The 24517-nt window shown below is 43.2% G+C and overlaps 1 protein-coding gene across 1 annotated transcript in view; it reads right to left on the reverse strand.

Annotated features, from left to right (window-relative positions):
- Window positions 1-20637: 20637 nt before the first annotated feature.
- Window positions 20638-24517, reverse strand: part of LOC131591460 (protein patched homolog 1-like) — a 213093-nt gene continuing 209213 nt past the window's right edge. The window contains exon 25 of the mRNA XM_058862187.1: window positions 20638-22100. Coding sequence (XP_058718170.1) covers window positions 22089-22100 — 12 coding nt within the window. The 3' untranslated portion in view covers window positions 20638-22088. The remainder of the gene's footprint in view (window positions 22101-24517) is intronic.

A 24517-nucleotide genomic window follows, 5' to 3' on the forward strand; every position in this document is an offset into this window, starting at 1 on the left:
ATTTTCAGAAAAGTATCAGTCATAAACTTTGCACAAAGTTTTTTGTGCCATTTGGATTGTCATGTTAGAGTACACCTGATCTGAAGAAATTGTTTCTAACTGTTGAGTCAGTCTCCTTGAAGATAAGAGGGAACAGATAACAATATTTTAATATTAATAATGCTTTTTGAAGACTGATTGTCTCAGTTTTAGAAGACAGATGTCTGCTAGGGAGGGCAGGAGCCTCCCTTGCAATGAAAGAATGTAGACCCCCTCCCTCCGAATTATTATAATTCTGAAATCAAGGGGCTCTCAGGCAGAGATCTGGGGATAGGAATAACAGTTCTTTACTAGTATAACCAGGCAAACAAACAACAATAACTACAGCATTAGCAAGAAAACAGAACCAGGGGCTCCGTGACAGCCTTCTCGGCTGAGACGGGATGGAGGAGAGGCTTTGCTTCACAAACCCCCTCAGGCGGGTAGTCCCGGTGCTCCTGCAGGGCTCTGAGGAACAGTCAGCTGGAACAGCAGGGATGAGCAGAGATCCTGGGCCGGTGGCTGAGGTGGATCAGCAGCTCTGTGGCAGTGGCTGGCACTGCCACACGTCCCGGCAGGACGGGGTGCAAGGCCCCGCAACGAAGAGGGAAGAAGGAGAAGAAGCAGTAGGGTGATGGCGAATTCCCTTCTCCCCACCACAACAGCTCTGCACCCAACATGTCCTTCTCCGAAGCTGAAGAAAGCCCGCCAAACTGTCCCTACCCTCCTTTTTGTCCTGCCCCCTTCCCCCCCGCCTGGGCCCAGCCAAACTCTGTCTTTTGTCAAGCACCCACCAAGTACCCACAGTTAGGTTGTCCCCACAACTAATGGGTAAAAAATCCACAGGCAAGCCAGAACTAAAAAAAAGGACACCTAACCCCAACACTGATTAATTAAGATCATGGGTAAATGTGGTATCTGGTTGTGAGAGACACAAATGCATAGACAAAGCAGAGCTCTTAATAGTCATTATTTTAGGCCACATTCATTCATCATCTGCAGCCTCGGTGTTGTTGACTCTCCGTGCTATGTAGTTCTTTATGCCCTCTTGTGTGTAGATTCTGTATCTTGTGGTAAAGAAACCTTCAAAGGGAGATATCCAAAATGATATAATGTCATTTAATCTCTCTGGAACACTAAAATTTGAATGATTTTAATTCTTCATGGGAAAAATCACCTTCTTTTTTATTAAAAATGAGATTCATTTAATAAATTATAAAAAGTTTAATAGAAAAAAAAAGACAAATAGGAGACAAAGGAAATAAAGCAAAGGGTTAAAACGGCCGGGTGCCCTGGCAGGTTGCCAGGTACACACCTGGTATCTTGGGAACACTCTTTTTATCCCCTCCTGCTGTGAGGGTCTAATGCATATTCAAAGCATGTCCCCTCCCTGGTTCTGCCTTCTTAGAACATGCTCTGTATGGGGTTTTTTTCTGCTGGTCAGCATTATTTCTGCTGGTCATCATTATTCTTGCTGACCAACATTATTTTGAGTCTGGTTTCCTTTCTTCTGCAAATGGTCAGTGTTGATAACAGTCTGGGCCCCTCATCCTTCCTTTGAGGGCAGCTGGGCTTCATATCTTCTGCTGATAACAGTTTGGGCTCTATTGTTCTTCCACTGACAACAGCTTGGGCCCCACTGTCTTTGCCCTCTGGGGTTTCCTTGCTGGTACTTAGGAGATTCCTTTAAGCTTAAAACTTGTTAGCAAGAAAAAAAGTACATACATAGCTAAAAAGTATTTAACATATAATATTCATCTTAATACCTGCGAAAGCCAATATCACAATACAGATTTATAACATTTTCAAAACCCAGCAGCTATTAATAACGAGCTCAAATGTGCAATCTGCAGGGAAAGAGTTTTCCAATGTAATAAAGAAAAGCAAAGAGGAATAAATGCTTCAGTGTTTTATATAAACATTTTCAACAATTTCAAAGTTAGGTGTTCATATCTAGAGCGCACTTAATCATCCAACTTAATCAACCTTGTTATAAATGCAAAGGCAATTTTGGGATAAAATCAAAGAGAAATTTATTAATAAACAATAATAAGCAAAACAGCGATAAAAACCCACAATAAAAAGATCAGCGCAGCGCTGGGTGGACAGGGGTCTACACCAGAGGTATAGGTCTCCCAAATCCACGTCTGAGCGTCCTCAGGATTGGGGTTTTATAGGATTTTTAAGTCCTCAGGCCAAAATTCCAAGCAGGTTCCATTCACCAAGTGTCCTTGATTGTCCAGTGAATGGATTTCCTGGCATAGAATAATGACATTAACTAGTGTCCGGACAGAATCTCCTCATATGTAAAGGAGATTCTGTGTGTGTTGCAATGTTAGGTTTTTCATGGCAGGGTGGTGGAATCCGGGCTGGTGCCGATGGGTATCTCGGCCGGGCTTTCCCTTTTGTCTCTCCTGATTGCCTTTTCAACACCGAGATGTTCAGGTCTGGCGAAGTCTTTCTTTTGGAACTTGTCTTTTTCACTGATCAGTTTCTTTTCCCACTGGAATCTGCAGGGCGTTGCTTGGGTCCGTAGGTAGATAATTTCCCGAGCCAGCTCCATTGTCCTTCTGATGGTCCGTGTCCTGTCTGTTTTGTTCAAGTTGATGGGCCGGCCTGGGTTCGTTATCTTGGGCGTTGCTGGCAATCAGTGACTTCTTGGAGAAAAGCCTCGTCCTACTCTGAGGAGAGGCTTTTCTATATTTTATATTTTTATGTTCTTGCAAAACACATTTGTCTTATTGATACACTTCGAATTTTTAATACAACAATAATTTATTACAGTCCCCCACTTAATAATTTATTACATTTAAAAATTCGTTATTTTAACATTTTCTTTTGAAGGAAAGTATTTCTTTCTTACTCTTTTTCATCATTTTTTTCTTCTGTTACCTAATTGTCAATTTCAGTTGACAACATGTGTTCGTTTTCAAATTTTTCTAAGGCTTTTAATGCCTTATCACTCTCTTTCTCTTCTTCTAAAATTAGTAATTTAGAGAGAAGGGCTGTTTTATCTTGTGCCTTTTCCGGGTCTATTGGGAGGGCGGCAATTTGCATTCCTTGCACTACAGATTGTATTAACCTAATCAGGCAAGGAATCAAACAAGGCAAAAAGATGATTCCGGCAATTGAACATCCTATAAAGAATACTAGCTTTTTCCACCAAGCCCCTTGCCCAAAAATTTGGTCCCACCAAGAGGCTTGTAGAATGGAATTCCATTTTTGAACTGGCACATGTGCCACTTTCTTGATTTCCGCAGCTAGTCCCTTTATAGTTTCGCCATAATCATCTATTTCCATGCAACACTCTGATTCATTAAATCTTCCGCACACTCCTCCCTCCTCAGCTAGCAAGTAGTCGAGAGCCAGTCTGTTTTGGTAAACAAAGGCTCTCATTTGGGAATGTTGCCTTGCTAGGAGTTCCAGGGCTTCTGAGGTGTGATTTGAAACTACTTCCATTACCGCTTGCAGTCTGATGAGCCGATTGAGGAGGTAAATGGGGGTTCTATAACCCCAACTGCCATCATTTGCCCAGGTGGCTGGACCATAATATTGTATGATTCTCTCGGCCAGCTATTCCTCCTCTTTCCATTTCTGGCTCCCTCCTGCTATCGGTAATATCTTTTTTAGGTCCCTCTTTTGTCGAGCTAAAGTTTCAAAGAGGGGAGCCCCTAAAGACTTACTTTCACCTTTTGGTAGTGTAAAGAAAAATGGCCGAATTAGTCCGAGTGTGCATGACCCTTTCCACTTCCGAGGTAATTCACTGTATGCCTTTTTCCCGCATATCCAGTAAATTCCATCGGGAGCTTCCCAATTTCTATTAGTTTTTGCCGGATCCTCCCAATAATCCCTCAGGCCTATGAAAGCATGGAAGGGATTGGCCCCTGGTTTCTTGTTCTAACACAATCCAATAGTTTCCATCCATTCGCAGTTATTTTCCCGATAGGAGATCCAATACCCTTCGGGTGATTCCGGGTGCCAGATTTTTGTTTTCTTTTCTGAGTTTACTGTGAGTGTATTCACACACGGAGTGTATCCTACCAGATCGGTAAACTCTTTTCCCTCCCGGCTAATGCAAAAAGTTCCAATTATTCGATCATCTATGACCCATCCCTCTGGCCTCCGGGTTGTTTTTGAAAATTTTAATTCTGTCCCTTTTAATATCTGTTCCGGGGTCAATCCCTCTCCTTTCCATGGCCATCTCTCGGCTGATTTTAAGCCACCGCATATCCAGCAGTTGGATATACCTAATTCGGTGGCTATTTCCTGCATTAAATCAACAAATAGGTTTTGGTCGGGGCTGGGTAATTTCCAATTGTCGTATTGTTTTTCTAATAGTTCATATTGTTCACTGAGAGAGTTTAACCTCTCTTGCTCCAACCTTTTCTTTTTATTTTCCATTTCTTGTCGTTTTATGTCTATGGCTATTTGTTTTATTTTACTTTCTGGGTCCAACCCTTCTTCATCTTTAGAAAAACAGAACACTGGGTCAAATTGAAGACACGAGTTCTCGTCATCTGACTTCAATAGTTCCAAAATTATGGGTTCATTATTGAATGTCAGCTTTGCTTCGTGTTTCACATTTTTCCCTTCCCAGTACAATTTTCCCCCCATCATGCATGGTTTTAAGTTTGCTTCATTGTAGCATGTAGGGTTAACTCGGTGGTAAGCCAAAAATGTCGAGTGTTTCTTTCCCCCAATCCAGACAGTTTTATTACACTGTCCACAGACCTCGATTGGGGAAATTCCCTTTATTTCTCTTTTGTTCCGGAAGTGGGTCATTGCAACCCCTATTTCTTCCAAGTTCCGAATGGGTTTTTCCTTGATACTTGCTCTCGAATTCGAGCACCAGATTTCCTCTTTTGATTTACATAATTTGAACTGAGTGCCGTTTAACCAACAAATTCCCGCGTGTAGTTCTGAAGGGCACTCGGTCAAGCGCTCGATTTTTGTGGCAGTCTGACACTGCTCACACTTCCCCAGGGGACCCTCCCCTGGGGGTACCTCGGGCTCTATTCCCTTGATCGAGCACATGGCTAGGCTCAGGGACATCAGGATTCCCCACAATTGCATCCCTCTGCCACTCCCTCCGCCCGTACAAAAGTATACGGCGGGGATAACCATCTTCTCGGCAGCAAGGACTGTCTTCAGGGGCCCTTGATGTCCTGATGGCAAACCTCCGCTTAAAGGTTGCCCACCGAGACGCTTTAACCGGGTCAAACCTGCACGGTACTTTCACGGTCCTACGGCACTCAATCTCCAAGGGTTCTGCTTTGCAATCAAGCTGACCCCCTAATCCTTTTTGATAAAACAGGAACCACTCCGGAGAGTCAAGTTCCCAAAAGGCCCGCTCGAGTTGCAAGTATCAGGAATCTATTGGTCTGGTCTAATTCTCTCTCGTGGCACCTAGTGCACAATCCTCTCGGTTTATAACCCCTTATGCAATGAGCTACCCAGATCTGCTTACAATAAGCACACTTAAAATGCACTAACGGAAAACAATAACAATCGCGGATATTGCAACTTATCCTTTCGCTAGTGTTCATTTGTGGTGCCTTCGGAGCTTGATTTTCAAATCTCCTGGCGGTGGTGGTGATCTCCCACTCAGGGGCTTTGCAATCGGGAACTTTCTTTGTTCGAGAAAAGTGAGTCCAACCTTTCTCGGCCGTTCGTACAGCGGTGTCCGTTGTCAGGAGAACGAGGAACGGGCCTTCCCAATGAGGGCTGAGGGGAAGTTCCCTCCACACTTTGATCAATACTTTGTCGCCCGGCTGGATTTTGTGAATTGGAAATCCCAATGACGCGCTTTGGGGAATCAATCCTCTCTTCCGGAGTTCCTGTAGATTTTTATTTACAGAAATGAGATAAGGTTGTAATTGCACATCCTCTATCTGGGGATGTGACACCGGCATCCCATGCCTATATGGCATTCCATATAGCATTTCAAAAGGGGACAGACCGGTTTCGGAATGAGGCATCGTCCTGATGTTTAACAAAGCCAAAGGAAGACATCGGACCCAAGTCATTTTTGTCTCAATTATTAATTTGGACAATTGTGATTTTAATGTTTGATTCATCCTTTCTACTTGTCCTGAACTTTGAGGATGCCAGGGAGTGTGATATTGCCATCTGATTCCCAATGCCTCTGATAATTGTTTAATGATTTTCGAGGTAAAGTGAGTACCTTGGTCTGAATCGATATGGTCTACTATCCCATATCTAGGAATTATTTCTTCTAGTAGAATTTTAGACACAGTTTGGGCTGTAGCCTTTGCTCTAGGAAATGCTTCAACCCAATGTGTCAGTTTATCTACTATCACTAGTAAATATTTATTTCTCCCAATCTTTGGTAATTCCGTGAAGTCCACCTGGACTCTTTCGAATGGCCTATACGAAAGTGGTCGGCCACCCCAATTTGTTTGTTTTGAATTTGAGCGGTTTACTTTCTGGCATATCACACACCCCTGTACCTCTTGTTTGGCAAGTTCAAAGATTCCCTTACATCCGAAAAATTTTAAAAATTGTTCAGCCAGCGCTCTGGTTCCCCAGTGGGTTTGTTCATGCAATCTCCGGAGTATTCCTCTTGCTATACTTTTTGGAACTAGCTCCCTCCCGTCTGGTAACCACCATTTATTTTCTTTGAAATATCCACCTACCTTCTTGAAGTCCTCTCGCTCCTTCTCCGAAGGAAGCACGGATACTTCTGGTGGTTCCTTTGGACTAATCTCAGGAATACTTACCGCCAGTAACGCAGCTCGTTTCGCCTCTTTGTCCGCTAAATTGTTTCCCCTGGTGTGAAACTGCCACCCAGTTTGGTGTCCTTTTACATGGACTACAGATATCTCCTGGGGCTCCCTGACAGCTTCTAGAATTTGTTTAATCATTTCTCCATGTATTAATCCTTTTCCCTTGGTATTTATTAAACCTCTTTCTTCCCATATTTTTCCGAAAGTATGCACTACCCCAAATGCATACTTTGAGTCCGTGAAAATCGTTCCCCTTTTTCCCTTCAGGCCTTTGAGGGCTCTTAAGAGCGCAAATAGTTCACAGGCTTGAGCCGACCAGCATGCCTGCAAGGGACCTGATTCTATGATTTGTCCGGTCATACCATTTATGATGGCATAACCTGACTTTCTTTTTCCTTCTACTATTTTTGATGAACCATCAATGAACCATTTCTCCCCCCCTTCTAACTCTTGATCTTCCAGGTCTGGTCTTACCTTAGTTTGCAATTCTACCGCTTCAATGCAATTATGAAATAGCTCGCCTGTTGGTTCCCCAAACAAAAACTGCGCCGGGTTTTGGGCAGTAGTTGTCCTCAACTCGAGGCCTGGTGAACTGATTAGCATGGCTTCGTATTTCAGAAGTCTTGAATCAGTTAGCCATTTCTCGGCTTTTTGTTGTAAGATATTTCTTACATCGTGTGGGGTGTAGACTGTTAAAGAGGCTCCAAAAGTTATCTTTTTCGCTTCCCCAACTAACAGAGCTACTGCAACAATTGCTTGCAAGCAAGTAGGCCACCCTCGACTGACTGGATCTAGGATTTTTGATAAAAATCCTATGGGCTTTTTCTTTTCTGCCCACTCCTGGGTCAGAACTCCTTGGGCTGTTTGTCCACTTACATCGACAAACAGCTGGAATTCTTTGCTTGTGTCTGGCAAGGTTAGAACTGGGGCAGTTATGAGTGCAGTTTTCAGTTCCTGAAACTTGCTTTCATCCTGAGTGGTCCATTTCAATCTATCAGTGTTTAATCTTTCATACAAAAATTTTACTTTTTCGCTGTATCCTTCAATCCACTGTCTGCAATATCCCAGGAGCCCTAAAAATTGCCTGATTTGTCTTTTTGTTTTTGGGGCTGGGAGCACGAGAATCCCAGCCACTCTGTCAGGGTCTAACCTCTTTTTTCCCTGAGAAATCCAATGTCCCAGATATTTTACCTCGGGCTCTGTAAACTGCAGTTTGGATTTTGATACTTTCAAACCCTTTTTTCCCAAAAAATTCAACAACGAAATTGTACTCTTTCTGACCTGTTCTTCCATGGTACCGGCAATTAATAAATCATCTACGTATTGTAAGAGCTTTGTCCCTTCCTCTGGAATGAATTCAGTAAGTAATTGTTCTAATGCCTGTCCGAATAAATTTGGTGATTCTACAAACCCCTGGGGGAGGACCGTCCACCTTAACTGTTGATTTCTATTCGTGTCTGGATCCTCCCACTGAAAGGTAAAGAAATTCCTACTCCCTTCATCCAAAGGACAAGTCCAGAATGCGTCTTTTAGATCAATTACACTGTACCATACATCCTCGGGTGAGAGTCTGTTAAGTAAAGTATAAGGATTTGCCACTACCGGAAACCTGGTTCGGGTTCTAGCATTTACAGCTCTGAGATCCTGAACCAGTCGGAAGCTCCCATCCGCTTTCTTTACTGCCAGGATGGGGGTGTTATGTTGGGACATGCAGGGTTCGAGGGTACCCCCTCTAAGGAGGTCATCAATTACTAATTTCAAACCCCTTCTCCCTTCTATCGGGATGGGATATTGTTTGATCCTTATCGGATCCTCTGGGTTTTCTATTTCAATTTTGATGGGGGTAATATCTAATTTCCCCACCTCCCCTTTTGAATGCCATACTTTGGGATCAATCTCCCTTTCATCTCTTGGAGTTAAATGGAATATCTTTATTACTAATTCAGAATTCTTTACAACAATGTTTATACCTAATGCAACAATCATATCTCTTCCTAATAAATTGTAATCAGCTTCTTCTACTAATAATAAATTTCCTAGGCATATTTTATTTTGAGATTCGATTTCCACATCTTTTATTACAGAAACTTTGAAGGGATCTCCCTTTGCACCGATTACCACTACTTTTTCTTTACTTGCTACGCATCCCCTGGGTAATTTTTGCAGGGTGCTTCTCTCAGCTCCCGTGTCAACCAAAAATTCTATTTCTTCGCGATGGGGACCTACTTTTAACTTTATCAAGGGCTCTTTTGCTGTTATCGTCCCCATCTGAAAAAGCCCAAGACTTCCCTAATCTTCTTGAAATACTTGTTCATCTTTTAATCTCTGACGGCAGTTCCGTTGGAAGTGCCCTACTTTCTTACAGTAGAAACATTCTGGGGGATCTTTCCGCGGGGCGGAGCCATCCTTCTGCGGCTCTTGCGGCTTTTTCGGCGCTGTTTTAAACTTGCCGTGCGCCTGTTCTTGTTTCTGAGCTTCTTTTACTGCGGCCACTAGTATTTTGGCCTGGAGTTTCTGTTCCTCATCCTCTCTCCTCATGTAAATCTTTTGAGCTTCCCTTAGAAGCTCCTGGAGACTTTTCTCTTGCCACCCTTCAATCTTTTCTAATTTCTTTCTAATATCCTCCCATGATTTTGCCACAAATTGGGTTTTGAGTAACACTTCTCCCACCGGAGAGCTAGGATCAGTCCCAGAGTAAATCTGCAGACTTCGTCGCAACCTCTCTAACCATTCGGTGGGGGATTCCTCCTTCCCTTGGCATTCCCCAAACACCTTACTAATATTTTGGCCCCGGGGAACCGCTTCCCTTATTCCTTGTACAATGATATTCCTCAAATCATTCATACTTCTCCTGCCATCCTCTGTTTGGGCGTTCCAACTCGGGCTTACGCTCGGCCACTTCTGATCGCCTGGCGTTCCCTGAGGGTTTCGCCGCTCCCAGTCTCTGATACCAGCTTGTTTAATCATTTCTCTTTCCTCTTGACTAAACAGGGATCTCAGGATAGCCATGAGATCCTCATATGTATAAATACTACTACCTAAAAATTCATCCAATCTCTCCGCTACTCCAAACGGATCATCTAACAATCGTCCCATCTCTTTCTTAAACGCTCGCACATCCCCTGAGTTTAGGGGTACATTCACAAACCCAATCACTCCCGGAGCAGTAGGCACTTCCCTGAGAGGGAAGATTCTGTGCCTACTCTCATTCTCTTCCCATCCTTCACTCATCTGTCTAGACTTAAAACGAGTCCTGCTTGCGGGGGGGGAATTGGGGTTTTTGAGAGTCTGGTCCTTTATTACTGATGTAAAGTCCGTTGCCACCAGGTTATTATGAAGGATTCCCTCTGCCAAATTCGAGGGACCTGGTTGTGGCAGCGGGACGGGCAATGGGGGATAAGGAGATCCCCGACCTCGCACCACCATGGATTCTGGAGAAGCGGCGGCGGCTGCGGTCCCCACAGGAGGAGCCAGAGGGGGGGCCACCGGAACCACTGCTGGCGCCGGCTCCCCTGTTCGCGATGTGTGTGCTTCACCTGGTTGTGCCGACGAGCCCATAGGAGCCGAGGGCACCACTTGATCCACCACGGGAGACCCTGCCGGCCCGTGGTATGGAGGGGGTAAATGATCAAGAGGTTCCCAGGTTTCTGTTTTCGTTTCACTTCTTAGTTTCATTGGAAATAGCCCTACTCTGGCCTTTAGCCAGAGTTTGGCATATTCCTTTTCCTCGGAGTCCGAGGAAACTTTGCTCTCTACATAATAGAGTAATTCATTACACGTCCACCTTTCAAATGTTCCTAATATTGGCCAAATGAGATGGGGTCTCAATTCCTGCCCACCCCAAACCTCGGCACAATAGTAGATCATTTTTGCCTTGGACTTCTTTTTCCTCTCAGGGCAATTTTCCCAATATTTTAACAACCAACCTAAAGGACTTTCTGGTGGGATGTCTAACAATTCCTTCGTTGTTATGGAAGGGTTTTTCTTATCTACTGGCTTTTGTATTTTACTCTTTCTCTGTCCCATGGTGAAAAGGGAGTCTTACCTGTTTCTCTGCGTTGTGTTTGTGTTTTGAGAGTCAAAAGTCTGCTAATACTCACCTTCGCGGTTTGCTGTACCTGGGTTTTTCTTAGCGCTTCGATCTCTCCTCCGGACCTCTCCTTGGGCCCTTGTTGCTGGAAGAGTTTACTAATTCCCGAGCTCAACTGGACGTCCTCTTCCTCTTCCAGCCCTTTGTGATCGGTCCCCCAGAGCACCCCTTTGGCCCCAGGCTTTACAAACGCGTAGAGAGAGTCCTCTCACACCGACTCGCTTCCTCCGTGGCCGGCCAATTCCCTCGCGGGAGGATGGAACCGCGGCTTTGGAGTCCGCACTCGCTTCGTGATCAGATCACGTCTCACACACGCTCGCCCAATCACCCCGCTCAACCTCGCAGTACTTACAGCAATTTTCTTGCGAGGATGTCTTCGTGCACGACTGACTTTTTATGAGCTACCAAGCCGCGGCTTCTTTTCCCCAGCTCCTTTTGGATCCGTGTTCCCTTTTATTGTGGTTTTTACCTCAGCCTAAATTTGGTTCGGATGTCGGAGTGAACTGCGGAGGTTCTCGGCTTCCCAGGCCGCTGAAATCAGCGGGGGTACCCCCCTGGACAGCGAGGTTCTCCCACAGTTTTCCGATCCGAGTCACGGCACCAATCTGTTATAAATGCAAAGGCAATTTTGGGATAAAATCAAAGAGAAATTTATTAATAAACAATAATAAGCAAAACAGCGATAAAAGCCCACAATAAAAAGATCAGCGCAGCGCTGGGTGGACAGGGGTCTACACCAGAGGTATAGGTCTCCCAAATCCACGTCTGAGCGTCCTCAGGATTGGGGTTTTATAGGATTTTTAAGTCCTCAGGCCAAAATTCCAGGCAGGTTCCATTCACCAAGTGTCCTTGATTGTCCAGTGAATGGATTTCCTGGCATAGAATAATGACATTAACTAGTGTCCGGACAGAATCTCCTCATATGTAAAGGAGATTCTGTGTGTGTTGCAATGTTAGGTTTTTCATGGCAGGGTGGTGGAATCCGGGCTGGTGCCGATGGGTATCTCGGCCGGGCTTTCCCTTTTGTCTCTCCTGATTGCCTTTTCAACACCGAGATGTTCAGGTCTGGCGAAGTCTTTCTTTTGGAACTTGTCTTTTTCACTGATCAGTTTCTTTTCCCACTGGAATCTGCAGGGCGTTGCTTGGGTCCGTAGGTAGATAATTTCCCGAGCCAGCTCCATTGTCCTTCTGATGGTCCGTGTCCTGTCTGTTTTGTTCAAGTTGATGGGCCGGCCTGGGTTCGTTATCTTGGGCGTTGCTGGCAATCAGTGACTTCTTGGAGAAAAGCCTCGTCCTACTCTGAGGAGAGGCTTTTCTATATTTTATATTTTTATGTTCTTGCAAAACACATTTGTCTTATTGATACACTTCGAATTTTTAATACAACAATAATTTATTACAACCTGATGCACAGAAGTGCAGAAAATAGACAGTTTTCTTGCAAGGGAGCAGTTTTGGATATTTGTTATGCAAAACTCATCCTGCTTTATTTGGCGACCAAGACTGAACGGAATAAAAGGCTATTTTTCTGTGTTCACATTTGACACTGGAAGCACTGATCCATGCAATGTTAAGGATAAGTTTAGACCAAGGCCTGATTTCTTTTTTCTGTCAATTAAGCAATTTTTATACTAAGTTGGAGATTTTAGATATTTTCTTAGAAATTAGGGAATTTGAGAATTTAAATGTTTATATACTACAAATAAAAAGCTATCCATGTTTTAAAACATTTTCCATTTATCTGTTCTTAGTAGTGTTATATCTCAGAACTCTCAACGTTACATAGGGAAAGGTCTCTTCACACACTCAGCATAAATCATTTTTCTGTAAGACTATCCTAATTAATTTTTCAGAAGAATGTTATTTTAAGAATGTCATTGTCCTTATGGATTTGAATCTTACCATACTAAAAAGTAAGAATGGGTGAGTCTAGTCAATATAATATCATCTCAAGAAAAAGATGTATGGAGCCTACTATAATCTCTGGTATATTAGTATCATAGCAATCAAAAAATAAAGGAGGGGACTGGAAAATGGGGCGAGAGATGGAGAGATTGGATGGAGATTTACTAGAACTTTTAGACTCAGCAGGAGGATGGGTAGACTATTGAGAGGATCTGGTAACAGTGAAAAGGAGCTGATAATTAAAAGGAATCCAAGCACACTGGTGATGGCCAAATACTTGGAACATAGCAGGGGAGGGACTTGAACCCACCCCAATACTGAGTGGAACTCAAACCCACTACAGTATTTACACCAAATCTGCTCAGGGAGTTTTAACACTTGCCTTTTGATGCCTCCCACATAAAGGATGCCAGCTGAAATCACATCCATTGCCGGCAGTTGGATGTTTGAAGATGACAGGATCCAAAAGTGGTAGCCTAGGGTCTCATTTAGGCCTCCGAACTGTTAGTACTTCTCTACCCTAGGTATCTTGTAACAGTCTCAAGCTTTAAATCTGGAAAGGTAATTTATTTGAACGGTACAGTGCTAGAAACAGTTCAAAGTGGGTGCCTTCAGAGAGGGACCCTGAACAAAGAAATACCTGGGCTATTATAGACTTAGGGTCTAAGTTTCCCAGCCCTCACGTGACAGTTTGGTCCAATAATAATATTTAGGTCTGGGGTCTTCTTGTTCTTCATTGGTTATCTTAATTGTGTCTAGGCAGGCCATTTCTTTTCTTATCTGTGAGGTTGCAGCTTCTGATGAAGGGGTAGTGGCCTTCCTTGCTTCCTTATCTTTCATTGTGAACTGGCTCTGCGGCCTTCTTTTACTAAACTATATTGAGAGCTCTGCCAGCTATTCACCACTCTTCAGAGAAGTAAATGTGAACGCCATTTATTTCTATCTTTAGCACACCTTTTATAGGGTTTTACAGGGTCCGCGGGCAGAGCAAGCTACTATTGGCTAACACACACAGGTTTACATTTTTTCTCCTACACACAAGGATATTGTTTTGCTTTACTCTCTCTTCTGCAGGAAGGTTTCAAGGACTTTAGCCTTTAATGTCATGACTTATTCCAAAGGCTGGTTTGTGCAGACAGGCCTTTACTAATATACAAAATATATCAACAAAACTAGGTAAAAGTTCAGGGTATCTGGGCTTGCAGCCTAAGGCTTCAGAAAATTTAGCTACTAATGCTAAGCAAGTTATGTTGTAGTTGATAGCTTGAAATGTATTTTTCTCATCTTTTAGTTGTGATTTCCCCCCCCAGCTTCTCTTTCTCCTAATTGTTTACCTGGCGTCAAGTTACCATGGTTACTGAAGTTTCTCTCCTCAGCCCCACGGCGAGAGGCCGGATAGAGTAAAGAGAAGACCGTGCTGGCATTTCCAGCTGCTTGAAGTTTCTTTAGCCCAGGAAAGCACGGGGTTGGGAGAAGAGAGACCCTTCTTTCCAACACGGAAGTTTGTAACTTTGTTTTTTCTGTCCCAGAATGCCTCTGAGCTATGGAAGCTGGGAGGGCATGCTTACCTTCCCTTTCTTTCCCCCCTGTGTTGCCAGGAAACCAAGCCCCCCCTCTCTCCCCCTCTGTCCCTCTGTGGAGAATACTCCTACACCTTTGTGGGCATTTGAAGAAGTTGGTGTCTGTTATTTCTTATCTTGGTGTGTGTAACCTTGATTTGTAGAAAGTTTGTAAGATGTACTAACTGAGAAAAATAATTGGTTCTTTCTCTGATGTTCCCACCCTCCGAGAAACCCTGTTAAAAGAAACCCCCCAGACCCCAAATCCTTTGTCTCTCGTCCTTTGGATTCCCCTTCACAGAAATAAACTGTGGAATGCAAACCAGAGAGAGAGTCCCCCCCTGATTTCTTTACTCGCTCTATAGACTTGAATTCTTGAAGAAAATCAGTGAACCCCACAAACATATGCTGGCTCGAAACTCGAGTGAAGAGAAACCTCATCACTGAGCTAGCCGGGCCACTCGAGAAGATCGAGTCAAAGTTATACTAAAATAATCCTCTAATGTTCATTAAGTCCAACTTCCCTGCCATGGGCAGAGACTTCTTTCACTAGATTAGGTTGCTAAAAGACCTTTCCAACCTGACCTTGCAAACTTCCTATGATGGAGCATCCACAACTTCTCTGAACAACCTTTTCCAGTGTCTCATCAGTGTTATAAATGCAAAGGCAATTTTGGGATAAAATCAAAGAGAAATTTATTAATAAACAATAATAAGTAGAAACAGCGATAAAAACCCACAATAAAAAGAACAGCGCAGCGCTGGGTGGACAGGGGTCTACACCGGAGGTATAGGTTTCCCAAATCCACGTCTGAGCATCCTCAGGATTGGGGTTTTATAGGATTTTTAAGTCCTCAGGCCAAAATTCCAGGCAGGTTCCATTCACTAAGTGTCCTTGATTGTCCAGTGAATGGATTTCCTGACATAGAATGATGACATTATTTCGTGTCCGGCCAGAATCTCCTCATATGCAAAGGAGACTCTGTGTGTTGCAATGTTAGGTTTTTCATGACAGGGTGGTGGAATCCGGGCTGGTGCCGATGGGTATCTCGGCCGGGTTTCCTCCTTTGTTTCCCCTGATTACTTTTTCAACACAGAAATGTTTAAGTCTGGCGAAGTCTTTCTTTTGGAACTTGTCTTTTTCCTACTGATCGGTTTCTCTACCCACTGGAATCCGCAGGGCGTTGCTTGGATCCGGAGGTAGATAATTTCCCGAGCTAGTGTCATTGTTTTCCTGATGATCCGTGTCCTGTGTGTTTGTTTGGGTTGATGGGCCGGTTTTGGTTAGTTATCTTGGGCGTTGCTGGCAATCAGCAACTCCTTGGAGAAAAGCCTCATCCCACTTTGGGGGGAGGCTTTTCCATGCTTTATATTTTGTTTTGTCTCTACAAAACATATCTTTCTTATATACACTCCGAATTTTTAATACAACCATAATTTATTACATCAGCCTCATCATAAAGCATTTTTCTTTATACACAGTCCAGATCTACCCTCTTTCAGTTTAAAACACTTGCCCCTTGTCCTGTGTGCTGGTTTCACATTTAACTGATATTTAGTAAGGAAGAAAGAAACCACCCACGGAAATGATTTTCCTGAGAGAAGCTGCTAAGAGCTTCCTCTGTGCGTGGAAAAAAACAATAGCTGGCTAGCTCTGAGAATTGACATCCTATTAAACCATATAAAAGCTCTGTCTACCTCTGTGAATTCCACATTTTAAAAACAGGCAAGGCCGGGAAATCTCTCTCTTGCTTGTGGCCTCAAATGGTAACTGAGCTCTGGTGGGGCCAGCCCCGCTCCACCGCGGCCTGTGTGGCCTGTTGGGGCTGGGCTGGACCCCAGCGGTAGCCGGGTGGGGGACGGGAGGCCGTGGAGCCTCGGCTGAAGCTGGGCCAGTTCAGAGCTGCTAACATCTTGCTAACACCAAGCCCTGTCCCCGCCGTTGGCCTGCACTGAACTGGGGTCCACCGGACCCCGGAAGTGGCTCCGGGTTGGGCCAGGCCCCCTCTGCCTCCTCCCCCCCACCTCCCCCCGCCGTCTCCCCCGCCCAGCAGCGGCCTGCAATCCATCACTGTGACTGCTTAGCCTCTGCCCATGACCATCTGCAAGCCTAGACAAGATATTAACCCTTTCACTGCACAGATGAGACCTGCAGACCTTGATCCTCAAGGGAGAGAAAAAGACAGTGACGACACATAGAAAGACAACATAAAGACACCAAAGTCAATAAAGAAAAAGTCAAGTCTCAAATGGAAAGAGAATGAAGAAATGCCCTAATATTGAAGCTAAAAGTTCTTTTAGTAAGGCCATAAAGATAGACTATTGTTGTAATGCAGTTAGGAAAAATGGTATGACCCAAAAAATGTACCCCTGAAAATGTAGAATTGCAAGTTTCTTTCCTTAATCTTGTTCTCCCCAGTTCCCCTTATTGGTTGTATGAATTCCCACCACCCCTTTCCCCCTGTCTTCAAAAAGGGGCGCTTATCGATACCTCTTCCTCTTTCCCTCCTGCTACCTCACTCCGTAGGATCCCAAGAAATAAAGCTCTAACTGCCATCTCAGCAAAGGGAAGGAGCCTCGTTTTTAAGTTCTTCTTTGATAAGCTAAACTATCTCCCCTGTCTCCCTGGCTGCTGCTGGGCGGACAGTGGTAACAGAGAGGCAGGGGACATTAGAAATTTTAGCAGACTATGATACACTAAAATATCCCCTTTAATTCATAAGGAAGTATGGGGGGGTGGAGTGTTCAAACTGTAAACGTGAACAAAAGCAACCATAATTAAGCAAAGCAGATGTTAAAGTAGCTGTGATCCCATGAGAAGCTTAAACCAAAAAAAAAAATTAAAGTGATAAAGACCCTTTGTCCCCAGGGAGAGAAGAAGACCTCTGTTCCCAGAGATAAAGATAATCACAAAAATAGATAAAGAAAACCTTTACTTTTAAACAGCTCATCCTTAAAATAATACCCCATAAGTTGACATAGCCCATAAACGCAGCTGTTAGAAAGCTGTGAAAATAATAAAAAAAACAACTTCACAATTACCGATCTTTTCCCAGGCAGCTACTATTTGTAAAAATCAAAAGCCACAAAAGAACTGTTTCTTGTAGAAAAGTCTCCATGGCATGGCAAGAGAAAACTCCTCTCCCTACAAGAACTAATAAAATACTATTGGAGAAGTAGTAGCTAATTTAAAATCCCAAGTTTTGTCTCTACATTGTCAGTTAAAAAAAAGAAGTCAGGCAGGGGGAGGAAAAGTGCTCTGAAGGTTTTATTCTAATGCTTCTTATTCTTTTAGTTCTGTTAATAAAGTTTTCTTCATTCCTTTTAAGTTTTAAAGCTGTTTTTCCCTCCTCCTAATCCATATCTCACAGCAAAAAAGTAAGCGCACTAGTAATTTTAGCCAGCTCTAAACCCACCACATTATTTAGTGCATTAGCCATGTTATGAATGCACTCAAGAGAGTGATATGATTCAATCAAAGAAAATTTTATTAATTACAGCAAGCAAGCAATAAGCAAAAATCAGCACTGGGCAACAGGGGAGTCCCCGCTCCGCCAACTGCCGCGCTTCTAATTTCCGTGTTCCCCCTTTTAAGTGGTACGACTTCCGGGTTACGTGTCCTTTCTCGGGTGTCTCTGCGCATGTGTCTCCAGTTGCTAGGGGGTCGTTTTCTGCCTTCTGGTGGTCGCGGGATGAAGATCAAGAGTCTTCCTCAGTCCTATCCTTTTGACCTTCCTTCGCTGTTTCCTTTTAAGGCTTATCTTGGTAACTTCCTGGAATTCAAGAAAGCTCGCAAGGCCGTAAATGATTATACAAGCGTCAGCAGAGCAGCCTTCAACCTCATCCTGATTTCGCAAAGCACAGTTCTGCAAAGCATCGTATCTACATGTTTAGGCGAACAAAAGGGTCTCTATCACAGCCAGAAAACTCAAATCAGCGAACCTAAACCACTACATCCTGTCACAACAGACCTTGGTAGAAAGTCTCTCTTAATCTTTCTTATAAGCCCCCTTTATATACTGAAAGGCCACAATAAGGCCTCCCTGGAGCCTTCTGCTTTCCAGGCTGAACAACCCCAACTCTCTCAGCCTATGTTCATCAGAAATGCATTCCAACCCTCTGACCATATTTTTGGCCCTCTTCTGGACCTACTTTTAACAGGTCCATGACTTTCCTGTGCTTTGGACCCTAGAGCTGGATGCAGTACTCCAGACGGGGTCTCAAAAGAACAGAGTAGAGAGGCAGAATAATCACTTACCCTCAACCTGCTGGCCACTCCTCTTTTTATGCAGCCCAGGATATGATTTGGTTTCTGGGGTGCAAGTGCACATTGCCTGTACATATGAAATTTTTCATCTACCAGTATTCCTAAGTCCTTCTCTGCAGGTCTGTTTTCAATCCATTCATCCACGAGTCTGTATCAGTATTGAGGATTGCTCTAACCCAGGTGAAACACCATGCATTAACATTTAGAGGGTTTGTAGAATTTCTTTTCAAGGCTTAACTAAGAACCACTCTGGAACACAAATGGTAACTAAAAGACAGTCCAGAATTGTATGAATATTCACACTCTCTTTCTCTCTTAATGCTGTTTCACACTTTCTTTTCTGCCATGGGGCATTCAAGGAAAAGTATGCACCATAATCACATTTCAGCAGTGTTCTAAAACAATGCTATCATCATTGCATATAAACTCTTTTAAATATATATTTCTTTCAAAAGACTGACTTCTATGTACACTACAAAAATAAATTTTCACATAAATTATATGTCATAATTTTATCTTTGTAACTGAAATGACACTGTCTCGGTTTGAGACAAATTAGGAGAAAACGTCCTGAAAGGGTGTCTCCTCTAAAGAAAGGTAGGTTTCGGCAGCCCCTCCCCCACAGGTTCAAAAGGAATTTCTTGGAGGAAAGTGAAAAAACCCCTGTTTATTTAACAAGCAGAGTCCACGCAGGCACAGGAAAAGAGAATGAATAATGTTAGATAATAAACCTTCCCATTGTGGAGAAAGCTGGTGGATTTTGAGAGACCTGCTCGGGATGTGGCGTCCCTGAAGCCTCCCCCTGCTGGGCTGTGGCGTGGGGGTCCCGATGATGGTCTGGTTTTTCGGACTGGAGCAAAGCTGAACAGTTCCAGAAGAAGAAGCCACAGTCCCAGGAAAACTTCTTGCCTTAGCTAACAAACAAGAAGCTAGCTAAAAAGCAAAGATGTACTCCCTCTGTCCATGCTGACAACACAGCCAAGTGAACCCGGGGGAGGATGTGTGAAAATCTCGCTGAAAGAATTCCACCTGCTTTGCCTCCTCCCTCTCTCTGACCTAGCTTAAAGTTACAGGACCCATTCCTGGGCGTAAAGCAGACAATAGGGGATACAGTATAGTACAGTCACCCCAAGACAGACACAAACCTACTTCTATCAAAATAGACAGGAGATGAGATCCAGTTTGAATATTTTTTTCTTTTGCCTCCTTATGCTGAAAGGTATGTTGAGCCTTTAATATGTTATATCCTGTCTCCCTGAAAACTCAGTTTTCTGAGCTTGCTGACATAGTTTTCTAAAGACTTTCCCAGGACAGTAACTGTAAACATAGATATGTATACATTCTTTCTGATACACGTTTTTTGATGGACATCTCTCACGGCCAGTGTGGTTGGGAAGGTGTTATCCTGACTATCCAATCCCTGGCCGTGGTCAGAAGCCTATAAATTCTGAGAGAAGAAATAAAGTTCTCTCTTCCTTTCACCACACCTCGAGATGCGTTCGTGTGACCTATTTCGTGTCCAGCGGCAACAATATACTCTTTCCTATTTAACATTAGTGAGCATTCTATACAAATAAAAATGCATTTAAAAGGAAAAACATAGCTGTCATAGTGTTTCCGATAGAAATAAGGTCCCTGTATTTTGCTTGGTATAAACTGTCATGACAAATACTGTAAGAAAACATGATACAAAAATATAAATATCATTCACAATTAAAAAGGTTTTTAAAATCCCCAAAGCAAACCAAAATAAATGTTGTCAGCCACCAAGTTCTCTCTGTCAATGTGACTATTGAAGTGTGAAGCAGCAGACAGATCACCTGCACATGACATGCAGGACAAGGAATCAGGCAGGGGCAGAAAAATGATGAAGAAAGATGAAGAGAGAGAGAATGAGAACTTTTGTTCTAGTATTTTAAGCTAAGGTTCTCCATCCCTATGGTTTGGTTTCAAACAGAACACAGAGGTTGAAGCAATTTTTCAGGCCCTTCACTTGCAGCAATACATCTTTAAACTGAAACATAACCAAAAAAAAGCTAAATTAGCTTCACAAAGAGATCCCAATTTAGCTGTTTTAATTAAAAGTGCCAATGCAGCATAGGAAAACAAATCAAAACAACAGAGGAAAAGAGTCACTCATTAGTCCTGGATCCAACAGAAAGTCATTCATATTTAATAAGTAAAAATAGAAGGGTTATTTTTAATTCTTCCATTTGATTTTTCTCACTTCTTATTAACTTCTTTCCTGCAATTAAAATAAGGTGACAGAGGTTACTGCTTTGAATGCTATAGGGAGACAGCTGAGCTGTGGCTTGCCAAGAAAAAAATAGATTATTTAGCTTCTAATGCCACTCAGTTAACAGTATCAATATCAAAATAAGGCATACGCTCTTTGAATTTCTATAACCACCAGCACCTCTCAATGCAAATGTGCAAATGCTCTCAGCACATTTTGAAGTGAAAAAAGAATGATTATAGTGTTTGCAGACACTTGGCACTGTTTACGAAAAATGTCAAAACACTTTTGTGAACAGTAATTAAGCTTCGTAACTCTCCTGGGAAGTAGGTAAGTACAATTATGCCCATTTTACTGACTGAGAAACTGAGGCACAGGGCAGTTGCATGACTTGACCGAAATCACGTGTACCAAGTCATTAATTGAGTGGGAAACTGAACCACACTCCCAAACTCTGACTTCCTGTCTTCTATTTTATCTTGGCCCTTTGATAATGGTAGTCTATGGTACATGTTAGTTAAGACCAGTGCAGTTTTCACTAGTGCCTATTAGCAGGGAAAGGCAGACTCACACCAGCATCAGTGGGTTCATAAGTCCATTAAGGGTTACCATACAGTAAAAGAGAAACTACAGTACACTGGGAACATACACACTGACAGGCACACTTTGAGATGCACACATCAATACACACAGCAAAACAAAATCTGCACACAGCTAAAACTATTTAAGTCTCCAAGACTGACATATTTTACTTCATATCTGCTTATTTTTTAAAAATATTGTGCATAGCATGTTTGAAAATTAACAGTAACATTTCATACTACCACAGTTTGTGATATGCAAATTTAAAATATTTTAAACAAACATAAACCTTTACAGAAAAAATCCTATTACATAAGCAATATTTGCATTGAAATATACAAGTAAATCAAACAATATTTAAGCAGCAGAAACTTAAGCTGAAATTTAGAACTAGATAAAGTTGTGGCAAAGAGATGAAAGTACAATAAGTACAGAGCAAACCCAATATTGTCCTCACTCTATTAAGTGGAGGCAATTGAGTCCAGATGATATGCTTTACAGTGTTTTTTTGCATATGCGTACCTCTTTAAATATTTATAGAAATATTTTACAAAATAATACAATAAGTTGCAATAACACTGAATTGCTGTCCTGATGTAGCACGTCCTTTCTCACAACTTTGAGCAGTACTTCTCTTCAAGCCATTCTGGAAATACAGTTTTCCATTTTTGGCCTCTTCTTTGCTTCAGTTATTACCCTTTACAAATAGAGAGGAAAAAATCAAAACGTTAATTAAAGTTCAAGAAAATGAAAGAAATCAAGCTAACCCAACAGTCATTTTGTGATTCTTGTGGTCACAGTTAGCAGTGAGGCATGATGTTTCTCTTTTTCCAGTCACTGGGAACTTTGCCTAACTGCCATGGCTTTTCAAATATGTGTGGCTTGACAACTACATTGATTAATTCCCTAAGGACCCTGGGATGCATCTCACTGGGTCCCATAGACTTGTATATGTTCAGGTTCCTCAGGTGGTCTCAAACCTGATCGTCTCCTACAATGGGTAGGACTTCCTTCCCTCAATCTCTGCCTTGAGATTCAGAGACTTGAGAGATGTGGGAAGAGAGATTGCCATTGAAAACAGAAGCAAAAAAGTTGTTGAGGACCTCAGCCTCCTCCATGTAGATTGTCACCAGATGCCCTATTTATCAGGGAAGATGCAATTTATTTTTCCTTCCTTTTCTGACTAACATACCTGTAAAAGCCATTATTATTATTATTATTATTATTATTATTATTATTATTATTATTATTATTATTATTCACATCCCTTGCCAAATTTATCTCCAGCTGTGCTGGATTCCTGATCCCATCCCTACACATCTGGGCAGCATCCCTATATTCTTCCCGGGATGTGTGCCCCTGCTTCCACTGCCCATGCATTTCCCTCTTGTGTTTCAGTTTGACCAGGAGGTCCTTACTCAGACATGCCTTACTCCTGCCTTCCTTGCCTGATTTCTTGCACATGGGAATTGATAGTTCTTGTGCTCTAAGAAAGATCTCTTTAAATAGCTTCCAGCTCTGTTCAGCACTTTTATCCCTGAGAGCAGTTTCCCAGGGGGTCCCATCCACCAGTCCCTTGAATAACTGAAAAAAATCCAAACATTAATTAAAGTTCAAGAAAAAGAAACAAATCAAGCTAATTCAACACTTATTTCATGATTCTTGTGGTTACAGTTATCAGTCAGGCAATGTGGACTCTTCTTCCCTCAGTCATGGACTTCTTGGTAACAAAATCCTGATGCCAATCAAAAAAGATTTAGATGCCTTGATTTCTGAATGCCACAAATTCAGTCAAAACCAGTGGAAACATCAAAGAGAAAAAAGCTGTGTCTGATACCGGACACTAAATCTACTCTCTTTTGGTTTAAAACTGTTCCCCCTTGTCCTGTCACTACATGCCCTTGTGAAAAGGCCCTCTCCATCTTTCTTGTAGGCTCCCTTCAGGTACTGGAAGGTCACAATAAGGTCACCTGAACAATCCCAGTGCTCTCAGCCTTTCCTCACAGAAGAGTCTCTCCATCCCTCTAATCATCTTCGTGGCCCTCCTGTGCTGGGGACCCCAGAGCTGGATGCAGTACTCCAGGTGGGTTCTCACGAGAGCAGAGCAGACGGGAAGAATCCCCTCCCTCGCCCTGCTGCCCATGCTGCTTTTGATGCAGCCCAGGATACAATTGGCTTTCTGAGCTGCGAGTGCACATTGCCAGCTCATGTCCAGCCTCTCGTCCACCAGCACTCCCAAGCCCTTCTCACCAGGGCTCCTCTCGATCGGTTCATCCCCCAAGCCTGGATTGATACTGGGGGTTGCTCTGATCTAGGTGCAGCACCTTACACTTGGATTTGTTAAATCTCATGAGATTCCCATGGGCGACTTCTTCTCGAGCTTGTCCAGGTCCCTCTGGACAGCATCCCATCCGTCAGGCAGGTCACCTTCACCACTGAGTTTGGTGTCATCTGCAAATTTGCTGAGGGTGCCCTCGATCCCTCTCTCTATGTCATTAATGAAGATATTAAATAACACTGGTCCCAATATGGACATGTCATGGTTGACACTGTCCAAATGCCAGGCACCCACAACAGCTGCTCACTCACCCTCCCCTGCTACAGCTGGACAGAGGAGAGGAAAAAAATTAAACAAAGGGATCATGAGTTGAGATAAGGACCAGGAGAAAACACTCCAAGGACAAAACAGGCTCAACTTAGAAGTACAAAGTGAATTAATTACTAAAAAAGTCAGAGGAGGATAATGAGAAATAAAATAAGCCCTTAAAAACACCTTTTATCCCCCAACTCCTCCCTCCTTCTACCCCGATGGCACAGGGAGAGAGGGCATGGGGGTTTTGGTCAGTTTCTCACCCAAGATCTTCTTCCACTGCTCAGGGAGAGAAGTCCTTCCCCTGCTATGCCATGCGATCCCTCCCATGGGAGACAGTTCTCTGTGAACTTCTGCAGCATGGTTCCAATCTCACGAGCAGCAGTCTTCCCAAAACTGCTGCAATGTGAGTCCCTCCCACAGGCAAAGAGTCCGCCCAAAGCTGCTGCGGCATGGGTCACTCTTCCACGGGGTGCAGTCCTCCAAGGACAGGCTGCTCCAGCTTGGAAGCAGGGTCCCCCTCT

Source organism: Poecile atricapillus, chromosome W, assembly GCF_030490865.1.
Source record: "Poecile atricapillus isolate bPoeAtr1 chromosome W, bPoeAtr1.hap1, whole genome shotgun sequence".
NCBI classification, from domain to species: Eukaryota; Metazoa; Chordata; class Aves; order Passeriformes; family Paridae; genus Poecile; species Poecile atricapillus.